This window comes from Pygocentrus nattereri, chromosome 11 (genome assembly GCF_015220715.1).
Source record: "Pygocentrus nattereri isolate fPygNat1 chromosome 11, fPygNat1.pri, whole genome shotgun sequence".
In the NCBI taxonomy this organism is placed as follows: domain Eukaryota; kingdom Metazoa; phylum Chordata; class Actinopteri; order Characiformes; family Serrasalmidae; genus Pygocentrus; species Pygocentrus nattereri.
Window position 1 is genome coordinate 13,102,985 of NC_051221.1, and position 23,929 is coordinate 13,126,913.

Consider the following 23,929-nt stretch of genomic DNA (forward strand, 5'->3'; position numbering starts at 1 on the left):
GAGACAGGAAAAGAAACAGAGAAAGAGAAAGAATGAGAGAGTGAAAGAGTTGAGAGAGAGTGAGCAAAGCAAACAGAGATAGAGGGCAAAAAACTGAAAGAGAGAGAAAATGTGTGGACAGAGAGTGAATGGAAAGTGAGAGAGAGAAAAACAAGAACACAGTGTCACTAATGTGAGCCACTGCTTTTATGAAGCTCTTACGAAGCATAAAAAGCTATTTGACCATTAACGACGCCGTCTTGTGGAGAATATTCAGCTTGCTAAACATGAACAAGTGAGTTACAAGACAGTTCCATAAGGTGCCTCATATGTTAAAGGAGAGACACTAGAACATGAGAGAAAGCCAATGAAACAGAGAGAGAGAGAGAGGAAACAAGAATACAGTGTCACTGATGTGAAGCACTACTCTTATGTAGCACCAAAAGCTATGTGACTGTTAATGATGCCCCCTTGTGGAGAATCTTCAGATGCTACATGTGAGCGAGTGAGTCAGTAAATGAGTGAATGAGTTACAAGACAGTTCCATAAGGCGCTTGACATCTGAAGAGAGAGAGACTAGAACGTGTGTGTGTGTGTGAGAGAGAGAGGGAGAGAGAGAGAGAGAGAGAGAGAAAGAGAGAGAAAGAGAGAGAGAGAGAGAGAAAGAGAGATACAAATATGTCTATATTCTACGAAAATCCCGTCTTGAGTTAAAGATGAGGCACATCGATGGTATTAAGTCAGTGGAGGTGTTGATTTTCAGTGTAATGTATGCTGTATATTTAAATATATATATTTAAATATACAGCATATAGTATATATTCAGAATAATACAGTATTTAGAAAATAATGCTATGCATGTATTGTGGCAGTGGTGGCAAAAGCTCATATCTCTGAAACGGTGACCAACAGAGGGACATACAGACATTTAACTCTTTTATGTACAGTAACATAACATGATTTTACCTCAGGTCATTTTGGGCCATTTCTATTGGTCCAGTCTTCACGAAATGATCTCAGAAAGTACAAACAAAAACTGAAAAAATAATGTTTTAATATGACATCAACAATATGTAGGAAATATTGAAATGATGTAGTTAAAAGAGTTGAAGTGTGGACCCCTATACAGCCTGTTACAGTTTAATGGGTTAACAGACAGACAAGATCAGCAGATTCAAATGTTTCGGCAACACTTTAACCTATGATGGTCATGCCAAACAGCTTCTTTAAAAGTGAATCGGAATTTAAGAGAGAAAAACGAAAACAGCAGATGCTTTTTCTTCAGCAGTGCATGAGCTGGCTGAGCTGAACCATGTGCCAGAGAGACTCAGTCGATCTCCCTGTGGAGATAAAAACACACAAAGACACAAAACGTGAGATGAGCAAAGATTACACCTCTCCGAGCGAGTGTGGCTCTGCATCATGACGTCAGTGATTAATGTTTGATGAAAATCATTTGTTCTGAGTGTGAAATCTTGGTCGGCGGCAAAGGGAGAGAGAGCGCTGTGCTGTGCGACGCCTCTCTCAAACCATTCTCAGCCTTGCTATTGTGTGTTTTTATTTGAGCGGCAAGAAACCTCCAACAAAACTCCCATTAGCTGTTCTCATGTACAAGCACGCCAGAGCATGGGGCGCTGGGTGTGATAAGGGCACCAGCCCCGAGAGTACGTGATGCTTTTCAAGCACTATTTTGGACTCGATTAGCTATTTAAGCCCCAATCAGGAACTGCTGCCACTGCTAGGTTGGCAACAGAGGCCTTCTAGCAGCTGACAACAAGACTGTCCTCATTAAAACTAAAATATACAGCTGTGCTGATAGTACGTTTAATTGCTGAGCTGTTACTCAGTTTGAGCCCTTGCGTCAAATATGTTTATTCTTCTTTACTGGATTGTTTATCTATGTATTCATAATCATTTTGATAGTTCAGTACACAAATGTGGATGTAGTGTCTCCTTAACACCTATAGATGGCAGCAGCTATGAAAGGCCAGGTACATTTTTTCATCATGTTGTGCATCAGAATATGAATTGTGACACATTTTGAAGTATCACATATAAGTGTATATCACTGATCAGCCATAATAATAATAATAATAATAATAATAATAAATATTGATCAGCCTTATTGTTTCTACTCTTATTGCCCATTTTATCAGCTTCACTTACCATATAGAAGCACTTTGTAGTTCTATAATTACAGACTGTAGTCCACCTTATTTGCATGTTGGATCATTCTCAGCACTGCAGTAACACTGACGTGGTGGTGGCGTGTTAGTGTGTGTTGTGCTGGTACGAGTGGATCAGACACAGCAGAGCTGCTGGAGTTTTTAAACACTCACTGAGTTAGTTGAGTTTGTGTCCACTCACTGTCCACTCTATTAGACACTCCTACCTTGTCAGTCTACCTTGTAGATGTAAAGTCAGAGACAACAGCTCATCTGCTGCTGCACAGTTTGTGTTGGTCACCCTCTAGTCCTTCATCAGTGGTCACGGGACGCTGCCCACAGGACGCTGTTGGCTGGATATTTATGGTTGGTGGACTATTCTCAGTCCAGCAGCGACACTGAGGTGTTTAAAATCTCCAGCCGCACTGCTGTGTCTGATCCACTCAGACCAGCGCAACACACACTAACACACCACCACCATGTCAGTGTTACTGCAGTGCTGAGAATGATGAATGATAACTTTTTTTTCTTACAGAATATCATTTTTCAAATGCACACGTCCTTTCCACATGAATGAAATCACAATTTTGTCTTTTGCCTAATCACTTTCAGCAATTGCACTGATATAATATACAACATCATTTCCAAAAAAGTTAGGACACTGCGAAAAATATAAATACAAGCAAAATGCAACAATGTGCAAATCATTTAAACCCTGTATTTCATTGAAAATCATATAAACAAATCAAATGTTGAAAATAAGAAATTTTGTAGTTTTTTGAAAAATATATGCCCATTTTGAATTTGATGGCAACAACACATTCCAAAAAAGGGGCAACAAAAGGGCTAAAAAAAAAAAACAACCACACATGATTCTGTAGTGGAAGTCACTGCATGGGCTCAGAAACACTTCTGAAAACCACTGTCTGTGAAAACAGTTCATCACTGCATCCATAAGTTAAAACTCTAAAATTCAAAGAAGAAACTATAGAAACAGGATCCAGAAACACTGCCACCTTCTCTGGGCCTGAGCTCATTTAAAAAGGACTGAGGTGAAGTGGAAAAGTGTCCTGTAGTCCAACAAATCAACATTTGAAATTCTTTTTTGGAAATCATGGACTTATTATCAGTGCACAGTCCAAAAGCCAGCATTCAAGATGGTATGGGGGGCATTAGTGCACATGGCATGGGTGATAAGCACATCTGTGAAGGCACCATTAATGCTGAACAGTATATATATATCCAGAATACGTCTTTTTCAGGGAAGGCCTTGAATATTTCAGCAAGACAATGTAAAGCCACATTCGGCATGTATTACAACAGCATTGCTCCATTTCAAAAGATTCCGGATGCTAAACTGAACTGCCTGCAGTCCAGACCTGTCACCACTGATAACATTTGGAGGGTTATGAAATGAAAAATACAACAACTACACCCCCGAAGTGTCGAGCAGCTGAAATCCTGTATCAAACAAGAACAGGAAAACACTTCACTTTCAAAACTACAGCAGTGTCTTCTCAGTTCTCAAACACTTACAGAGTGCTGGTAAAAGAAGAGGTGATGAAACAGAGTTGGAAACATGCCCCCGTACCAACTTCTTTGGAACGAGTTGTTGGCATTGAATTCAAAATGGGCAAATATTTTTCAAAAAAACAATACAAAGTTCTCAGTTTCAACATTTGATGTGTTGCCTTTGTAGTATTTTCCTTTACATTGTAGTTTACATGACTTGCACATGAATGCATTCTATTTTTATTTACATGCTGCACTGCGTCCCAACTTTTTTGGAAATGGGGTTGTATTTTATGCATGCAGAAATGATCCACGTTTGAATGAATAAAACTCTGTGCAGTACTTTTTTCAGCGCAAGAGTCAACTGGCCGCACCCTCAGCTCTTCTGGTTTTGTCTAGTCAGTCCCGAGGCTGTTTTACAGTCTGAAATTATTCATGCATTTACAGCTGAGCCAAACAATTCAGACTAGGAGAGCATGCTGCTATTGTTTTAGGGAGCGTTAGCAGATCAGTATGTGCTGCGTGGGGGTGACTTAGCTTCAGCTGTTTACTGCACAAAAGGGAACAGATCAAAGAGAACTGCACTCACATCACCTCCGCAGTCGGAGGGCTTGATCACAGGTAAGGCTCAAGGTACTGGTGCCCTGATATTGGTGTATGTGTGCAGTTTGCGAAAATAAAGACTTTACACCGAGATTAGCAAAACAGAAAGCCTGGATTCCAAAGCAACAAGCCACCCCTCACCTGGCTTGAGCCACACCTCACCCGGCACCTGAGCATTCACTGTAATAAACCACCAGATACTCACTTTTCAGGACTCCATACATTCTCGGCTAAGAAATCTTTCCCTTCCCCTCATAGACCTACACCTTTTAAAGGAGTAGTCTAGCAAAATGTTTACATCATTGCCCTTAATCAACCAGCCAGGACTTGTTTGACATTTGCTTCTTTAGCAGTTTTTTTCTGGAGCTACGAAGCGAATGCTGCCAAAAAGTCATAGTAACTTACAGTCACCGATTAGTATTGTGCAAACTGTGTGCCCAGATCACCTCACACACCTCAAACAACATTAAATTGATCAAAAATGGGTCAAAGCACGCAGCATTGGGTTCCCAATAAGTTGAGCTGTCCTATGAAGTTGCTTAGCTTGTACCGACAAAAGCATGTTAACTTGGGCGCATTGATCTCAGCTGAGATGTGGTTTTGACAGGAAACATGGAAGTGATCCTGGAGTAAAACTTTATACTAAATATATGTTTTATGCCAAAACTTTATAACAACGCTGTCATAAAACTATGTCTCGGGTATTAAGCCATGCTTTCTTAACCATTTTGTGTAATAGCTTAGTGGGATGTAATTTTTAGAGCCATTAAATGCTTCCGATGTCTGGTTCCTAGAACTATAATGGTGAACAATTCTGACCTTGGTAAATTTCTCTAGAAAGGCACTTTTCACACCGAACCACTCGGAATGATTGTGTTTGCATGTAAACCTTTGAATCATTAAGTCATTTTGCAAAATAGGTGGAATTCTCCCTGCGGCACAGCAGGCACTTGAAAACTTTCTGTTTGCTAACTTGTATTTCTGTAAAATCATGATAGTTTGTATACAGAAAATTTTTTAATGTAATCAAATTTTGAGTTGAAAACCATCTTGAAAATATGAGTATCGGTACACCCCTCTACATTAGCCTCGTAGATCTAGTGCAAAAATAATGACGCCAACTAAAAGCAACAAACATGTCTTTGCTGATCCAACCGGGTTTACTGGCGGAACTGTCACTAAGCGCATAGAAGAACCTGAATCATCTCCCAACTCTGTGACTGAGAGAGGCAGCTGGGTACATACATACAGGCACACACACACCTGGCTTTCTCTATGGTGTCCTTGCTGAGGTAGATGTACCAGTAGATGATGTTGAAAACAGCAAAGGCCAGTGGGAAGAGCATGCGGGCGTACTGGTCAATGGGGCTGGGGCCGGCCAGCGTCACATTGGGTGGGGTGGCTGAGCCCTGCTGGAGGAAGATGGGCAGACGGGTTTTGGGGGCTTCAGAGATGGAGCTCATCCTCTTCCTCACCCGACCTCCAACGCTGGGGTCAGACACCGTCTAGAAAAGAACATTTCATAAACGCATATGGAAAGTATTTTGCAGTGGCTTTGCATGTGACGCAGACAAACAGTGTTTTTAGAGTAGAAACTTCATATTTTGGGTTGCATCCTTGAATTTTGACCTTTAGTCACCGAGTCATTCTGCCAACATTTGTATTCCTTTTGCTAAAAAACACAACAAGGCAATAAAATAGAATTAATGGGATGATTCATTGCAAACTGTCTAGACATGCTGATTTCTATTGAAACCATTTTACACAGACAGGTGCCCCCAAACTTTTGACAGGCAACGTATGCAGCAGCTGGCATGTGAATAAGTTAAATAAGAGGGGCTGTTGAAAATGGGCGACTCCATAGAAGCTATAGAGGAGAGAAAGTGCCTGAGACTCAGTAAAAACTTTCCTGTGCGCAAAAGCTGCTTACGTGCAGCTTTTTTCTGCATTACAGGTGATGTTTAAAGCTCAGAAAGTGCTGAAACAACTCCACAGCAAGCCCGAGATTACCACTGAGTCGACTAACAGAGAACATGGCACAACATACACACACTGTTGCACTTTCTAGAGGGTGCAGCTTGAAGCACTTTTGTTGCCAACTGCAGCAAGACCTACTTTAGGTGTAGCCTGGCTCATGTTCTCCTTTTTTCTGTATTGTACTGCTTTTTCTTTTGTTTATTTGGCTTTATATACCAAAATAATATTGTGCCATCACTCTTTATCCCTTAGAATTAAGCAGGCTATGCTGTTACGGTGCCTTTCAGGCTGAAACTGTTCCTAAAATCTTCAATCACATTAGAAAAAATAAATGTGAGCTTCTCTTCTCGGATCCTTTGCCAGGCAAAAATGAACAGCTTGCTTCCCAACAGCCAGGAACAGCACCACGTTTAATCCCCTCATCTTCTCCTCCAATAACTCTGCTACAGACTGTCGGCAGTAACAACACTCTTCATCACTTTAGTGGGTGGGTCTAAACTGCTGCAGGCCGAATACGCGGTCATATGGAGCTGTGTTCATGGTTGTGACATCACAGCCATGATAAATTCAAGACAGGCTGTTCTACAGGTACAGTTTCTATATAAGAATTGTATAAAAAGTGGGGAAAAAACAGGATTTTGACACTTGACAAGGCCCAAAAAATGAAAGAGCTGCTCATTTAAATATGCCAGCACAGGAATTTAGCCGCATGCATGCAGCCACTGACAAAAGTAAAATAACTGTATCAGTTTTGTTGTGTAGATTTGGAGCTTTTCGTGCGCTACCATGTTTATCACTGCATAAAATATGCATAAGGCTTTTTTAATAGTTGGGTGCACTGTGAGCACGTAAGCTCATCCAGAGCTCACTTCAGATCAGTAAGTGCTCATAACTGATATGTTTAATCGAGGTAACGATAAAACAATGACGTGTAACTTCTGTTCCTAGTAAGGTTGTTCACAAAGCTAGTTTGTGGCTCAAAATGAATAATAAAAAAAGAATTTTTGGCTTTGTTGGATAGAAATTGTGTTATTAATGGAAAAGAGGCCATAAAATGGCAGATATATCACTTTTTGTGGCATTTCAAGGATGATTGTTTAGCATATTACATAGTATGGATTTAAAGGGTGACCTGATTCTCAATAATATTTTTTTCACAATGTTTCTCAAAACTGTTAAAAAAATAGAGATGCTCATGGAGCTCAAGGGCTATGCATAGTTTTTAAAAAAAAAGCAAAAGTGAATAGACAAAATCTTCTAAGTTTGAGGACAGAGTGCGGACACATGTCCCCCTCCCAGCCAGAGAGGAGGAACAGGAGGGTAGTAGGTAGCATCTCCACAGTGCACACAGAGATTACAGAAGATCTCATGGAGTGTGGTTCTAATATAGAGGCTATTTTTAAACGCCAGGCATGAGCTGGCCACATGGGAGCGCTCTCTGGAGACACTGCATGCCTGCAGCATTAGCATATCCAGCCTCAGCACATCACATTCTCATCACACATGTCCTGATTCAGTTACAGCTGTACGACACAGGGAACTGTGCATGAACGATACAGACAAGGACGACAGCTGGATGCTGCTGGTGTTTATCAGAAGTCACATTTAAAACAGCATGGCATCAATTTATAATATTTCCCTTCATAATTAAAGCAAGCAGAAAAAATATGCCAAAAGTGTGGATACATATTCAGTCCATAGCAGATTTGTGTTTGTAAGTAGGAGCGATGATTATTTATTATGATGTATATTTATGAAAAGTCATCGTTATAGGTACAGCCTTGCTTTGCGCAAAGATTTTACCACGGTTGTCATTTCTTGACATTGAAATTGACGCGCAGTCTTGGATTAACTTGTTAATGCAGAATGTACAGTCATATGCAAAGGTTTGGGCACCCAGGTCAAATTCCATGTTTTGGAACCCTCTACACACCTGCAGGCTTTAATGCACAACTACTGTCTATTTGCTGAACTCAACCTATTGAGGAAAAACATAACAAAATGTGGCCTGTGCACATTTTTGTTTTATGTTTTATTTTTTTTCCAATATGCTAAACTCAAAATAAATAAAAATGGAGCACTACAATTTGTAGAAAAGCACATTTTAAGAGTGTCCTGTGTAGAGGATGTGCTAACTTATTTTCACGTAGAAAAGCAAGAGAACATGGAAATTGGCAGGGGTGTTTACATTTTTGCACACTATTGTAAACCAAGTGTAAATTCAAATTCTCTAACTAATCATAGTTGTGGGATTTGGGTGTCTGAGCGGACAGCAGAGCCCCTCGATTTCAGAAAGATTTTACTGCTAAAAATAATAATAATAATAATAATAATAATAATAATAATAATAATAATAATAATAATACAAAAAATCTCAACTTTATAATATTTAATTGTAGTAAAGGCCACGTTCAGTTTATTATTAAAAATTATTTAAAAAAAAAAAACATTCCAGTGAAAAGAGCATGACTACGTGTAAATCATTTGTTAAATCTCAGCACCTCCATATTTAAAACCCCATCCCTGTACGTAATTATGTCATTACCTTAAATTAATTAAATGAAATAAAAGCTGAATATAAAGCAAAATGACTCCAGACGTCTGAAGGACAACGCGTAGCAGTTTTGACATGTGGCAGGCCAAAGTTCACATACAAACAAATGGTGCAGCCCAGAAGGTGGTCACAACTCCTTCTGAGCGTTGGCTTCTCTCAGTACCCTATCCCGCAATATTTTCCATGCCTGGTAACCTTTGGATTCCTCGCTGGGGTCTAGGCCCAGATGTCTATAAAGCTGCTCTCTGACAAAATCTACTGTGAAAAGAGCTTTATAAATAGAACTGTGGGGCAGAGCCGCTCCGACTGCAAAAAGAGCTGTCACACTCATCACGCAGACCAGAAACCATGTCAGTCACTCCACGGGCTGAGGGACGATATTAAGGAACTAAATCCATCATTCAGGCCAGGACACATGGTTCTCGGGACAGAATGACTTTAGACCCCTTAAAGAATTAGTTCGGCAAAAAAACTAATTTGTCCAATTTTCCATTTACCACAGATGTAGCTGGGTCAGTCAAGACATGTTTGAGCACAAACTTTGCCTCTTTAGTTTAGAACCGGAGTGGGGAGGCTAACATTGCTAACAAGCACTAGAACTCAATAGTCACCCAAGTAGCCCAAATCTTTGCTATAAACGTACATCAACAAAAACTCTTTCAACTTATTCAAACTGCATGTAGGTTATTATTAATGTCATACAGTCTTGGTGAAGTGGGTTGAGACACAGTATGACTTACAACTTAATAGGAAGCCATTTCAGACAACACCAGGGCTGGTTCTCTCAAAGCAGGACTGATCTTGGATCAGATTCCTCCATATTTATAATGTCATATTTATGATGATATCGACTACTGTCGTCATATCTTTATCAGTAGAGTGCTGATTTTGCGTTTTAGACCGACACATCAAGCTGGACCTTCTTTTTGAGCCTGTGCATGTGAAGATAATGTGATGTGAAGACTTAGGATGTGGTCCGGAAAACGATTATAAAAATGATTATTTCAGGCTTTTCAGGGAGATAAACAGCAGCACATGGACACCATATCTGTTTTTTTTCCTCCTGACTAAGTAATGCTACTTTTCCATTTTAGCAAAACAAAAATCTTACATAGTGCAGCTTTAAAAAAAATATGAAAAAAAGATTTTTTGACAAAACTGCAATAAATGAATAAAACAAGATGTCATAATTGGATCCAATCAGCTCCTTGTTAATATGAAGTTTATGCAGTCACATTATCTCCTGGTTGGTTGTTGTTGTTTACAGGGTCTCTATATTGGTCTTTTTTATTAAACATAGTTAGTCAGAGTTCATTAAGCACTAATGACGTCAATGATATACGCAGAACAGTGTTTCGTGACCCAAGTTATACTATAACACACTGTCAACACAGGGGCTGCAGCAGTTACCGATTCGTCTTCGTCGTCGCTGCCCTCGGCTATGGACTCCAGCACGGACCCTCTGGAGAGCCTGCGTCTCATTCTGTTGGCCTCCAAAGTGGCAAAGTAGTTAACTGCAGCAAACTCCACCAGAGCAGAGGCCACGAAGGCGAAGCAGACAGCAATGAACCAGTCCATAGCCGTGGCGTAGGCCACCTTGGGCAGGGAGGAGCGGGCACTGATGCTCAGAGTGGTCATGGTCAGAACGGTGGTGACTCCTGCAGGTCAGAGCACATTACAGGAGATGTGAAAGTTTGTGCGCCCCTAGTCAAATTACACTGTTGATTTTCAAAAATGTAATACATCCTCCACAGAGAATACACTCTTGCACGTTTTAACCCCTTAAAATCTCAGGATTATAACATAATAAGGCTTATTATTCAAATATGCAAACTTGCTGAGCTGTTCTTATAGAAGCGTGTAATAAAACTTTAGGCCTGCCATTTAAGGGGCTGATGCACAGTTACTGTTTATTTGCTGGATTGAATGTATCGGAGTAAAAATAAAACATAAAATATGGCCCATGCAAATGTTATGTTACTTTTTATGTTTCATTTTTTTTCCCCAATATGTTCAGCTCAGCAAATAAACAGAAATTTTGCACTAAAGTTTTAATTTCCATGGATGGAATACGTTCACCCTATTTTCACTGAGAAAATCAGCTGGATAATTTGGGCGTGGCCAAACTTTTTCAGTGAATATAGTCATGAATACAGCTCAGGCTTCGCTGATTCACTCAGCAAGTCAGAAAATAAAACATTTCTGTAATGACCGCATGAACGACCAGGCCTTTTGTAAGGCTAGAATGTGTGTCAACTTACTGATGGCTAAAATCTACAGGCATTTTTGATGGACTTGGTCATAAACATTTATCAGACCTCTGCAGATTTATCCTTCACATCAGATAATAAACTATTTCTGGGTCAAACCCTGCCAAGGAAACCCCAATCTAGAACCCTGACCTGCTGTAAACATCAAATACTACTAATTCTAGAGCTTGTCAGAGCCGCCTTTATTGATGACTATGCAATATTAATACCCTGTAAAATATTTGCTGTAAGTCATCATCCAGCCATAGGTGAACTGATTAGAATTTGTGCATGACATTGTTTTAGGTGAATAAATGCACTAAATCTACAATGTTCCTGGACTGGATAGGAGGAACACTGGTTTAGACTGTGACTGCTCTATGTAGTTAATGCTCAATGCAGTCTGATTCATATAGTATTGTGGGGCGACTGGCGCCCTCTGCAGGCAGGAGGAGAAAACGACATTGCGGAGATGCCTTTATATACTAAACTAGGCCTGTTTTAGTTTTTGAGGTTTGAATAAAGCATTATTACGTTATTCTTGTTGTTTTGTGAACAGATGAAGTCATTTTTTTAATGACTACATCACTTAGGACTCTGGATATGGGTTGACACTAGATGGCTTCTACATTTTTAAAAATAAAGGCTCCTAAAAGGTTCTTGGCTTAGATACATGGTGCTAGCAAAGATCTTTATTTGATTTAGAGCCTTTACATTATGTGTCTTTAAACTTTGTAAAGACCGGCGCATCTCATCTCTGCTATGGAACTGCTCCAAAGAACTGTCCGCGGCAGCTCTAATTTTAAGAGTGTACCACTTTTTAAAGAGAGGACCGGGACTGTACCACGGGAATGATCTTAAAAGGCCAACGAGTGCTCATGACAATGAACTCACGGATCTCATTTAAGTAACAATATCCCAATTAAATCATGACCATGTAGCTAAAATCACACGCATCTATACTTTTATAGTATAATTGCATATATGAAAACTTCACATACCATAACTTTTATTTCATAACTTAGGATTATTGTACAAAAACTGTATATTGTAGTGGTCCAATATTGGTGTATACTAATTTGTATATTGTGTATATATTTAGAGTCGTGTGTGTGTGTGTGTGTGTGTGTGTGTGTGTGTGTGTGTGTGTGTATATTTTTCTTATACATTTTTGTATATTTTAGTACTACAAGGGGGCTAAGATTTTCACTCACCTTTGCACTTGTGTAATTGTGACGTGACAATAGACATGATTTGATTTGAAGTTTGGAATTAAAGTTTTAATATAAACCAATTCAGTGTATAAAAACACACACACACACACACACACACACACACACACATTTTCTAAACCACTTATCCTTCTGGGGGGGGAGGGGGGCTGGAGCCTATCCCAGCAGTCATTGTGCGGAGAGTGGACAGGATGTATAAATACACATAAAAAAATATATGAAATGATTCTGTGTATAAAGTGTAAAATTATTTTATACATGTTATACACATTATAACATACACATATTACTGCTTATCCTGTGCAACTTCATGTTTCAAACACCTAATATGATACTAGGAAAAGATATTTTAGTTGTGTCCAGAATGATGAGAAGGGCTGTAAAAGATTCTAAAATAACGAGAAAACTGTATAACATCAGAAAAAGACGAGGAAAACCTTCTTCTGATGATGTTCTGTGATGAAGGTGCAAGGAATTTTGCTTTGGGGCAGATTTCTGCAGGTGGGTTGTTTTTATTTCTTTGTTGATCTTTTCACTGCCTCTGGTGTCCATTTTGCGCTGAATAAAGACAAATTTGCTGCTGTCTTTTCAATTTTGCTTGACTAGTGAGGTAAGAGTCATGCCAGCTTGACTGTATTCATACAACCCCAATTCCAATGAAGTTGGGACGTTGTGTAAAACATAAATAAAAACAGAATACGATGATTTGCAAATCCTTTTCAACCGATATTCAATTGAATACACTACAAAGACAAGATATTTAATGTTCAAACGGATAAACTTTATTGTTTTTTGCAAATATTCACTCATTTTGAATTTGATGCCTGCAACACATTCCAAAGAAGTTGGGACAGGGGCGTGTTTACCACTGTGTTACATCACCTTTCCTTTTAACAACACTCAATAAGCATTTGGGAACTGAGGACACTAATTGTTGAAGCTTTGTAGGTGGAATTCTTTCCCATTCTTGCTTGATGTACAACTTCAGTTGCTCAACAGTCCGGGGTCTCCGTTGTCGTATTTTGTGCTTCATAATGCGCCACACATTTTCAATGGGAGACAGGTCTGGACTGCAGGCAGGCCAGTCTAGTACCTGCACTCTTGTTTTTGTAGTGTATTCAATTGAATAAAAATTGCAAATCATCGTATTCTGTTTTTATTTATGTTTTATACAACAGTTCAGTGTCTGGGCTGGCAGTTAGTACTAGGTGACTCCACAGGGATTCCTACTGGTCATATGATATATTGGTGTAATGCATGCTGGGTATTGTATTCATTAATGAAAAAAACAAAAAAAACAGATAAATCTGAGCTACAGAAAACTGAAAACACAACAGGTCTATTCTAGTTTTAGGCTTGAATGCCCCTTTTAGAACATCCAGAATTAATAAGATGAAGGTAAATAAAGCAAACTTCATAAAACATATTAATGTAATATTTTACACTTTTAAAGATAATTACATTATATTATTTAGCAGTTAATAACCTTTTGCTCACAGAAGTCCAGAAATATAGAATAAAATATCTAAAAAATACCCTTTGGCGAACAGTCACATTATATAAATTGTATGTATATTAAACTAACAAAAACTGTTAGTACCGCAAGTGCTTCAAAACTTCTGAGCAGTAGAGCAAATACAGCACGTGTTGGTCTGATGTAGAAGGACTGCCTGGTTCTGAGGTTAAAGCAGGTCTGAGAGTGTTTCCCTACCAGCCACAGTGCGAGCTGGGACCGACTCCTTGTTGATCCAGAAGGCCACTTGGGACAGCACAACCACCATGATGAGGGGGATGTAGGTCTGAATCAGATGATAGCCCAATTTCCTCTGGAGGATGAAATGAACGAGCTGGACGGAGTAATGGCCTGAAACAGAACGAGAGCACAAGGGCAAAGGAGGACACAGAGTATGAGAGAAGAGTTTACAGTTAAAACTATTTATAGTTACATATTTAAAATGCACTGCACGACGAGAGGGATGGGGAGGTTCTTCAATGCTCAGCCATTCCAACTTTATCCCAGGCCTTCCTGAAATGTTTAAGATTCACTGTATGTTCCCATTTGGCCATCACATGGATATAATTACATTTAGAGGTTATTAAAAATGTCCTTATTTGTTTATAATGCTCAGGATATTCACAAATATATATACAAATATAATTTAAGTTTGCAACACATGGAGGCACTAAAGCACCGTTACTTTGAATGCTCAATGAGAGAAAAATGGAATGGACTTTATTAAATATAATATTGACGTGTTTATTAAAATAAAACATCATTTTTGAAAAAAACAATGTGTACAAGGGGGGTTTGTAGGTTATGTTGCCTTGAGGCAACACTGTGCAACAGCAAAAAGAAATGATACGGTGTTTTATATGAAATACAGCATGTTTTATTCTCAGAATATAGAAAAAGTAATGTTTGGCTTTCTTGCAAACCAAGTAATCCTTGAAAACCACAAAATGTAGTTATATTATAACTGAAGTTTGGGGGGAGGAACATGCCTGAAACCCCTCCTTCCTACAATCTAACGTCTCAAAAATGCACATCTGCACCTTCCATTCCTGTGAGGAATCTCCTCCCTCATCTCCTCCCAAGTTCTCAGAGCTCTCCCCTTCCCTCCTTCAGTCATCCCTCATACTACCACCACCATATTGAAGGCATGGTCCACACTTACATATAACAATTAGAACCACACTAAAGCCACACATAAGCAGAAACAAGGACATTTTAAGCACTCAGAATTTTCAGAAATAAATACGTATGTACCATTGACAGTAGAAAAACGTCTGTGCTGAATGTGACATTAAAGACTGGAGAGGGCTTCTAGCCTCTAATATCGAATACACGTGAAATACTAAAGTAAAATTTCCTAAATAAACAAAAATGAACTAATTCTATGAGCCTAAATAAAAAAGTAAATGATAACTGCAGTGCTACTGGCTAAATCCATCCGCTTTCACACAATGTTGCTTGTAGGCAACAAAATAATCTGAAAACAATTTCTTATTAAAATGAAAATATTATATGATACTGAACTTAAAAAAAAACAATCTCCAACAGATGTGAACATCATGCATGAGGGGTTTAAATGTGAACAATGACTCAAATAAAATACATCAACCCAATCACTGAAAACGCAGCCTGTGTGGTGATGCAGTACGTTTTATTCATGTGGAAATGATGCACACATTTGGATCTCGTGGATTGGAGGCACTGGTTTATCGGTGACTGAGGTGAAAAGAAAGAGAGAGGGACAGTGGAGCTCACTCTCGCTCTCTCTCTCTCTCTCCCTGGCTTTAACTGGGGCACTGTCCTCGCGTCTGGGCCTGCGCCTCATCCACTGTCTCTGTGCCTCACTCGTCTGATGGGTCCTCAGCAGGGGGACACTGCTTTTTTGCCTGCGCATAAATCTCCCTCTTGCAGACCCCATATGGCTTCAGGGCCTGCGAGCGGCTTTAGCCTTCGCTGTTCTTTTTAAAGACACACACAACAGCATAAATTAGCCCTGACTAGTTAAGCATCTTACACTGCCGCTCAGGGAAGCATTTGGCCGGCAATATGCCCACCTTGTGACTGTTACATCATGCAATTAGGTTGGAAAAGTCACTCACTCTGTTGCTAATTGGCACTAGAAAAGCTACAATAATTGCTACTGTAGTACTTTAGGGGAGTGTATCTGTGACAGAATGGATCGATTAGATTACAACTCTTTAGGAAGCAGTTCAGCATGTCACGAAATCTCTAATTTGTTTTGGAACAAATAAAAAATAAAGAAAGTTTATATACACATGTGGGTCATTCTCCATTTGAAGGGGGAAACTATGTCACAAAGGTTGCTGGGCTTAAAATATAAGGTCAGCATGTGCATTTACACAGTTGATCTGAGGTTAAATAACATTTTGACCTCATGATTTCTCAGATTTTTCTTTCTTATCTTCTTATCTTGTGTCATAGTCGCTCTGCATTTGCAAAACAGCTCACCACAAAACCAATTTCCAACATTTGAGAAACCATTTTCAACATAACACAATACTTTTGAAGAGGTTTGACTTTTGTATTTTTATATAAAACAGATTCATGTTTACTTTTTGATTCATCAGCATTGGTCACTGGTGTTATCAGGACTCTTACATTACATTTTAACACAGTATTTCTAACTCTTAATCTTGGCTCAAGGCTCAGAGAGGACGCATCTCAAGGCAGAGAAGGTGAGACCGCACTTGCTTATTATGTACTCCGATCAGGCATAACATTATGACAGATTGTACCACATTTATGTTTGTGCTGCTGGAGGTTTGAAACACTGTGTCCACTCACTGTCCACTCTATTAGACACTCCTACCTTGTCAGTCCACCTTGTCACAGAGGTTAGCTCATCTGCTGTGTTTAAAAACTCCAGCAGCACTGCTGTGTCTGATCCACTCAGACCAGCGCAACACACACTAACACACCACCACCACGTCAGTGTTACTGCAGTGCTGAGAATGATCCACCACCCAAATAGTACCTGCTCTGTGAGGGTCCATGGGGGTCCATTTTAAGTTTCCATATTTTGAAAACTTAAAATAAATAAATATAATAACACACATCATGTACCAGTGCTTTAAGGTCCTGTTATGTTATATATTTGCCATACTGTCCACCCTTCATTTGAAGCAGCACTGTCCATTAATTAGAGCCATTATCCAACCAGGAGGGCCAGTGCCTACCTGTGCTGATCTTCAGTGTTTCACTGGACAGCGTCTTTCCGATTAGATCATACTGCAGTAAATTGGAGGACTCAGGGGGGACGTCCACCGACTCTACCAGGCCCTTCCTCCACGTGTAAACGATCTCACGGTTCGTGTAGGCGTCTGCAGGCAGGACAGAAGAGGAGAAAAGTCAAAGCCAAATCAAGAACATCTGTGGTGTTGACGATAGTGAGAGACTATGGTGCTCACAGCTTCCAAACCGCAGAGGACAAATATGGCCATCCATGGGAAAGTCCATCAGCTTCATGGGGCATTCTGCACTTACAGTCAGCCTGAAACATCCCCCCCAGAAACAGATACACAACAAAAGAAAAAGAAAAACAAGAAGCAACTTGAGACCGTACGTTACAGTGATTTCACCAAAAGAGGGGTTAGGGATGATGAGAAGCTGCTTATAAGCAACTGAATGTTAAAACATTTTGCAGGACTAAATGGACCTTAGGAGTCTAAACCTTAGGATAAATCCACCTTAGGATGTCTAAACAGACATTAGGAATGGTTTGGTATGAAATACACTGTTCTAAAGAAACATAGTCAGAATTGTCAACAGTGGTGGTGATAGGAACCAGACGTCTAAAGAGTTTAAAGTCTCAGAAAGCCTCCACAGAAGGTTATTCAATGTAATGCCTCAAAATCAGTTTTATTATAGTTTTGAGATAAGATAATTGCTTAAAATGTACATTTGTTAATATATTCATGGCACAGAGGAACATAGAGCACCATGTATTGCAAAATAGTCCCCAAAATATAAAATATGAATGGGAATATACTTCTGTTAGATGTCACTCCTAAGAATTTCTAAGGGTGCCAATATTTGTGGACATACAAATTTAAGAAAAATATTTTGTTCATGACAAGATTGAGGCTTTTCCAATATTTGTGTGTAATACTGAAGTCTAGATGTATATAGAGTAACATAACTAGCCAAATACACACGGGCTGCATCTCAATCCACATGCTGTGGAGTTCAATATTTGGGGAAACTGAAAACAGCGTCTTTTAGCTCGTCCTCTCCATATGCTTAGTGTCTCTTGGTGATTTCTTAATTACGTTTCCTGCTGCTGTTTCGAGCGTCGGGGTTGTTCACGACTTTTTCAGGTACCTCATGGTGTAGAACACGGTGCCGTTCTGCATGATGCGGAACATCTTGTTGGGTGTGGTTGTGTTGTGTGCCAGAGATTTCCTTGCATTGCGGAAAAAGGTGTCAGGAGTCCAGATCTTGTCCACCATGCGGTTGTTCAAGCGCAGGATTTCAATGGGGCCCTCGAATGCCAACCTCTCGTCCACCCACATTTGACGGAAAAACATGTCCATGGTGAACTCCTGTGCAACAAATACACACACAACTAACCCATGAGCACCACAATTCAGCCAGAAATGCAACATGTTTAAATCTGAAACTGTACACTTCCTTTGGTCCATCTGTTTTCTCAGACTGTCTCAGGTTTAACAAAAATATCAAACCAATCCATGTGGCTTCAGAAGTGAGTTATTACTAAGTATATAACATTAAATTGAGTTTGTTTTATCAAAGCAATTAAAAACCCATTTTTCATTGTGAAGATACATAATTACATAATCAAAAACTGAAGTGGATACTGTTAGATGTTCATCCGAGGGAAAATATCATCACTTTAGACGAGAGGTGCCCAAACTTTTTGTTTTGGGCGCCAAAGTATGTTCATAGTGAGCCGAGGGCCAAGACAAAACAGGTAGCCAGCAACTTGGTCTTACATTTCCCACACAGCCATTATATGAAATATACATTGTCTTATTTTAATACTCCTGTAGTTTTCTTAGAAATGAGGCACCCTGTCTGTGTACTACTGTTATGCTCAGTTAACTCACAATTGCCAGATTATTCTTTTATTTTATAGCATTTCACTACATGCGTTATCCCTAAAAGTACTTTAAAAAGCTTCTTTTAAAGATAAAATATAAGAAGTTATTTGAAATGTGTGTTATCTCATTGCCTGAGGGTGTGGGAGGGTCTCCTAACTATTACTACTACTATTAATAATAATAATAATATCATAATCACTTATATTATATATACTATGACTATATCAGTACAGATGAGCACACCAGCAGACTTATGTGATGTATAGGGTCCTTTTTTTTGTCAATAATTTGTAGGTAGTTTGACCAGAGGAGGATGGGTCCCCCCCTAGTGAGTCTTGGTTCCTCCCAAGGTTTCTCCTCAGCTCTGAGGGAGGTTCTCCTTGCCACTGTCGCCCCTGGCCTGCTCACCGGGGGGTTTTTACATTCTTGTTAAAACTTTGTGTTCTCTGGAATTCTGTGAAGCTGCTTTGTCACAACATCAGTTGTGAAAAGCACTACAAATAAATTTGATTTGTGGGGGATTAGGCAACTTTCTGGTGGACCAAATCAAATGACTTTGAGGGCTTACTTTGACCCACAGGCCGCACTTTGGTCGTCTCTATAGAAGAAGTTCTGTTGCACAGTCGTATGCAAAAGTTTAAACACCCTCAGTCAAATGACACGTTTTGCTGATGTCTTAAGTGAAAATAAGTCAACACGGCCTCTACGTCCTCTACCGCTCATTCGCTGAGATTAACGTAGTGGAAAAAAGGAAATACAAAATATAAAATGTGCTGTATCTTTTGCACAGGCCACACTGTGTGTTTTATTTGTTCTGCAATATGTTACAAGACATGTTGTAAAACATGGTGGACGTGACTGGGTTAGCTAAAGGAGAATTCGACCAACGTTTCAGAACTGAGTCAACATTTAAAGGAATTACGCGCTTCACTTCAAGGGTTCCTATGACCATCACTGTGAACTGTGAATTGGTAAGCTTCTCTAGAGCAGACCATTTCAAACCAACCCACTCTGAAAGAGTCTGTTGACTGCGGACATCCTAAATATTTAATTATTAAGACATTTTGAAAAATAGGTGGGATTTTTCAACCAGCACTGCTCCCAGTAGACCATACGAACATACAATATACACACACACACACACACACACACACACACACAATATACACATTCAGAATGCAAATATTTTTCAATGTGCAATTAAGTGCAGTACAGATCTTATGCAGCTCTTATTTTATTTTATTATTATTCTTATTTTGTTGTAAATACTCTAGAGATTTAACTTTAATTTTTATTATTTATAATGTTTATAATGTTGATACTGTTTCCCGTTTCTATTACTGAGTGCCTTACTCCTGTTACTCTGCTGCTGCTGTAATACTGTGAATTTCCCCGCTGTGGGACTAATAAAGGATTATCTTATCTTATCTTATTCCCCTTTAACTATTTGGAGTGACATTAAAAACGTGACTTTCCACAAAGAGCGAGAGACAGAGACAAGTCTCAGACTCCATTATGGGTTCTTATCACACTCTCCACAGAGCACCATTCAGCGCCTGGATGACCGCGGACCCACCACGACCCTCAGCAACAACAGATGGTGAAAGACAGAGGGGAGCGAGTGAGGAACTGCGATCTCCTCACCATTTCCACATCTGACACTGGCCCAAAGCTGGTCACAAATATGTCTGTTTTGACTTCAGTGACTGACACTGCAGAGGAAACGACATAGAGAAAGAACTTAATAATCATAATCATTTTTACTCAGTAGAACATTTGAGCCTTTATATCAGCTGTGCAATGTAATACGATGTATTCGTCTATAAGATGTTATGAATCTAAATGATGTAACTGTGCGGTCACCTCCTGATCCAGGACGCAGCCGGTTATCGTAACCCTCAAGAAGCCGATCCAGAATGCGCGTGATGTTTTCTGAGCTTATCTTAACGTTTCCTAATACATCACCCAGACTGAGGAGACAAGGTGTTTGTACACAGTTCAGCAAGTTTGACTGAAATCCTTACAAAAAATGATCTAAAATAATGCAGTAAGAAACCATTACATTTATACTCACTCTTAAAAGTAATGGTTCTTCAAGAATTCTTTAGTAAAGAAAATGATTCTGTATAGAACCATGGAAACCAGAACAAAAAAGTACAAAATTACAAAGTATTTTATAGAATAAAAAGTACAAAGTACTTTAAAGAATAAAAAGTACAAAGTAAAAAAGTACTTTCTAAAACAAAAAAGTATAAATTACAAAGTAATTTATAGAAGAAAATAGTGCAAAGTACTTTATAGAACAAAAAGGTACAAAGTACTTTATAGAAAAAAAAGTACAAAGTACTTCATAGAACAAAAAGGTTTTTGCTCCATGTTGCACCGTGTTGTTCCTGGAGGAACGTAATTCCACTCCACTGTGTACTTGTACATAGATGGAAAGACAATAAAAGCCTCTTGACTTGACTCTTGACTTGAACAATCATGCATGATTATAGGGTTCTCTGTATCATTTAGGCTGCTTTAGACTGATTTCAAATTGATGGAGAATGTGCTGCAGAGTTCTATATAGCACCAGAAAGGTTCTTCTACTGTTACAATGCCAAGCCTGTAACAATAGCACAACTCTTTATAGGTGCTATATTGAGCCCCTTTCAAAAGGATTCTATATAGAACCATATAAAACACATTCCCCATCAATCTGAAGAACCATTTCATGATGCAAAGGGATCTTTGAGTGTACATGGTTCTATAAAGAATCACTGTAGTTACCAAAGAACCCTTAAAGAACCATGTTTTTAAGTGCATTGGCTGTACAATGCTTCTATAATGACCTTTAATATCTTGACCCCTGTATAAGTCTCCTGTAGTACTGTCTCATAGTGATCTATAGTATTAGTCCTGTAATAAACTATAGAACTGTCTTGAAAAACAGTCTCTTTTAGAAGAGAAACCAAACAATTTTTCAACATTTCTGCTTAATTAAGTCACTGAATTATTCAAATAACACAAAGTTATTCAGAGTGGTTTGGTGTGAAATGGTAAACTGTAGAGAAACTTACAGACACAGATTTCTTCAGTGGTGGACAGTAACAAAATAAATGTAATTAGTTTCTGTACTAAGTACTTTTTTGTGTTTCTGTAATGAAGTTTTTACATTTTTTACATCTTTCACTCCACTACATTTCAGAGTCTAATATCCAACTTTGTCCTCCACTACATTTTGAGAAATCTGTTGTTCCTTTTGGTTTCTGTGTGTATAAAAACGTAACATGTCAAAACGAAAGAAGCGCAAAGCCAGAGCACCAATCAGGGCCCAGCGGTCACTTTGTTTAGAGCTGGTTTAGACCTGTTGGTCATACCGACCCAGTGCAGCACACGGTTCAACGTCAGCGCAGCAGCGTAAAGGTTTGGGAGAGTCTGTTCAACATAAATGATGAACTAACCTAACTTTGTGTAAATAGAGCACAATATAGAAATATGTCCACATATGCAGTCGTGACTGACGCGGCTTTTTTCTGAATTTCTACAAACACCATTTCATTTTATAGTAAATTAGTTTGGGCTGGTTTATGTTTATGAACAGAGGCCTACAGATCAACATAGTAAAGGAGCTCATCTGTGATCCTGAGTTTAAAGCCAGTTTTTATTCAACTTAAACTTGGAACTAAGTTGTAAATAAATCTGAAACTGAAACTCAGCTTGTGTGTAAAAGTGATTTCAGAGCCACTCGGTTCTCCCTGATGGAAACTGTTTACCTTCAGTGTTTTGTGCTTATGATCATTTTAATAGACGTCAGCGTCACTAATTAATGACGTTCTATTAAAAGACTGGTTTACCAAGAGAGACGCTGGAGGACTTTCACCTGAAATGAGTTCATGAAGCAAGTCTGGTTATAAAAATGATAACAGGACATCAGAGCCAGAATTACTCTTTTAGTACTTTTACTTTATACTTAAGTACATTTGAAGGTAAATACTTTAGTACTTTTACTCAAGTGGAGGTCTAAAGGGAGGAACTTCTACTTTTACTGGTGTGATATTTTACCTTGGGTGTCTCTACTTTAACTCAAGTACATGGTTTGTGTACTTCACCCACCACTGGATGTCTTTACGGTGGTGGGATGTCTGCAACACAAATATAGCCATTTTATTACTCTCCAAAACCACCAGTGAACCTACACATGTCTTCTGATTGCTGTTAATAGTAAAATAGTAGAAAATCTGAAAAATAAGTTTTCTTTAGGGACTATTCAGCCTTAGAACTCATCACATGTTGTTATAAATGCATTTTAAAATATGTTTTAGGCAAAACTTTGTCTTAAAAGTAACATAAAACAATGTCTCAGTCATCAGGACGCATATCAGTAACCATTTTATGTGATAACTTTCTGTGAGGAAGGCCTTAAAATGTTTCCGACGTCTGGTTCCTACCAACACCACTGTGAACAATTCATAATCTGTAATGGAGCATTTACAACCACTCAGAAAGACTTTGTTTACATCTTAACCATTTAATCATGCAGAAACGCTGAAAAGTAATTCAACGTCTTAGCAGGCAGTTCTATACCTCCATACCTCTTTAACCTGTCTATAAATATCACATGTATCTTCTCACTATGGCATAAACATAGAAAATCACTTGTTCCAGGCTGTTTCCACTCACCACATCAATGATAACAACGCTAAAATCCGGCCCATGTTCTCCACACTCAGCCGGTGCCTCCTTCTCCAGCAGCACAAGTGTATAACTTGGACCTCTTTTCTTTGCTGTGCTGTGAATCTCAGCGTTGCAGAGTTGTCTGAGGTGAGATCTTGGAGAATAATCGAGTTAAGGGATTAAGAAAATCCACTAAGTGACTGGGTTTTTGGAAGCAAGCAGGCCTGGTTTCACCCAAGTGGTGAAAAGAAAAATAAACACAGTTTAAAAAGCGTAATTACATCCATAATTAATAGTGGCTCATTATCACGCCATCTAAATCTGAGGATGTTTAAATGATCCCAGCTCATGTGCATCATCAGGGCCCCCAGTGCTGCTTTGGCCTATTTGAAGTTCTGCCATCCA

The 23,929-nt window shown here is 39.0% G+C and overlaps 1 protein-coding gene across 1 annotated transcript; it reads right to left on the reverse strand.

The window, feature by feature from the left end:
- Positions 1-1,013: 1,013 nt before the first annotated feature.
- On the reverse strand, positions 1,014-23,911 carry gabra6a (gamma-aminobutyric acid type A receptor subunit alpha6a). Its single transcript, XM_017711556.1, has 10 exons — positions 23,531-23,911; positions 20,729-20,835; positions 20,510-20,577; positions 18,126-18,346; positions 17,213-17,295; positions 16,982-17,125; positions 13,983-14,135; positions 10,201-10,448; positions 5,523-5,764; positions 1,014-1,319 (listed from the first exon to the last, which is right to left on the reverse strand). The coding sequence occupies exons 1-10, from the start codon at positions 23,563-23,565 to the stop codon at positions 1,307-1,309; spliced, it is 1,314 nt and encodes a 437-aa protein (XP_017567045.1). The 5' UTR covers positions 23,566-23,911; the 3' UTR covers positions 1,014-1,306.
- Positions 23,912-23,929: the final 18 nt, after the last annotated feature.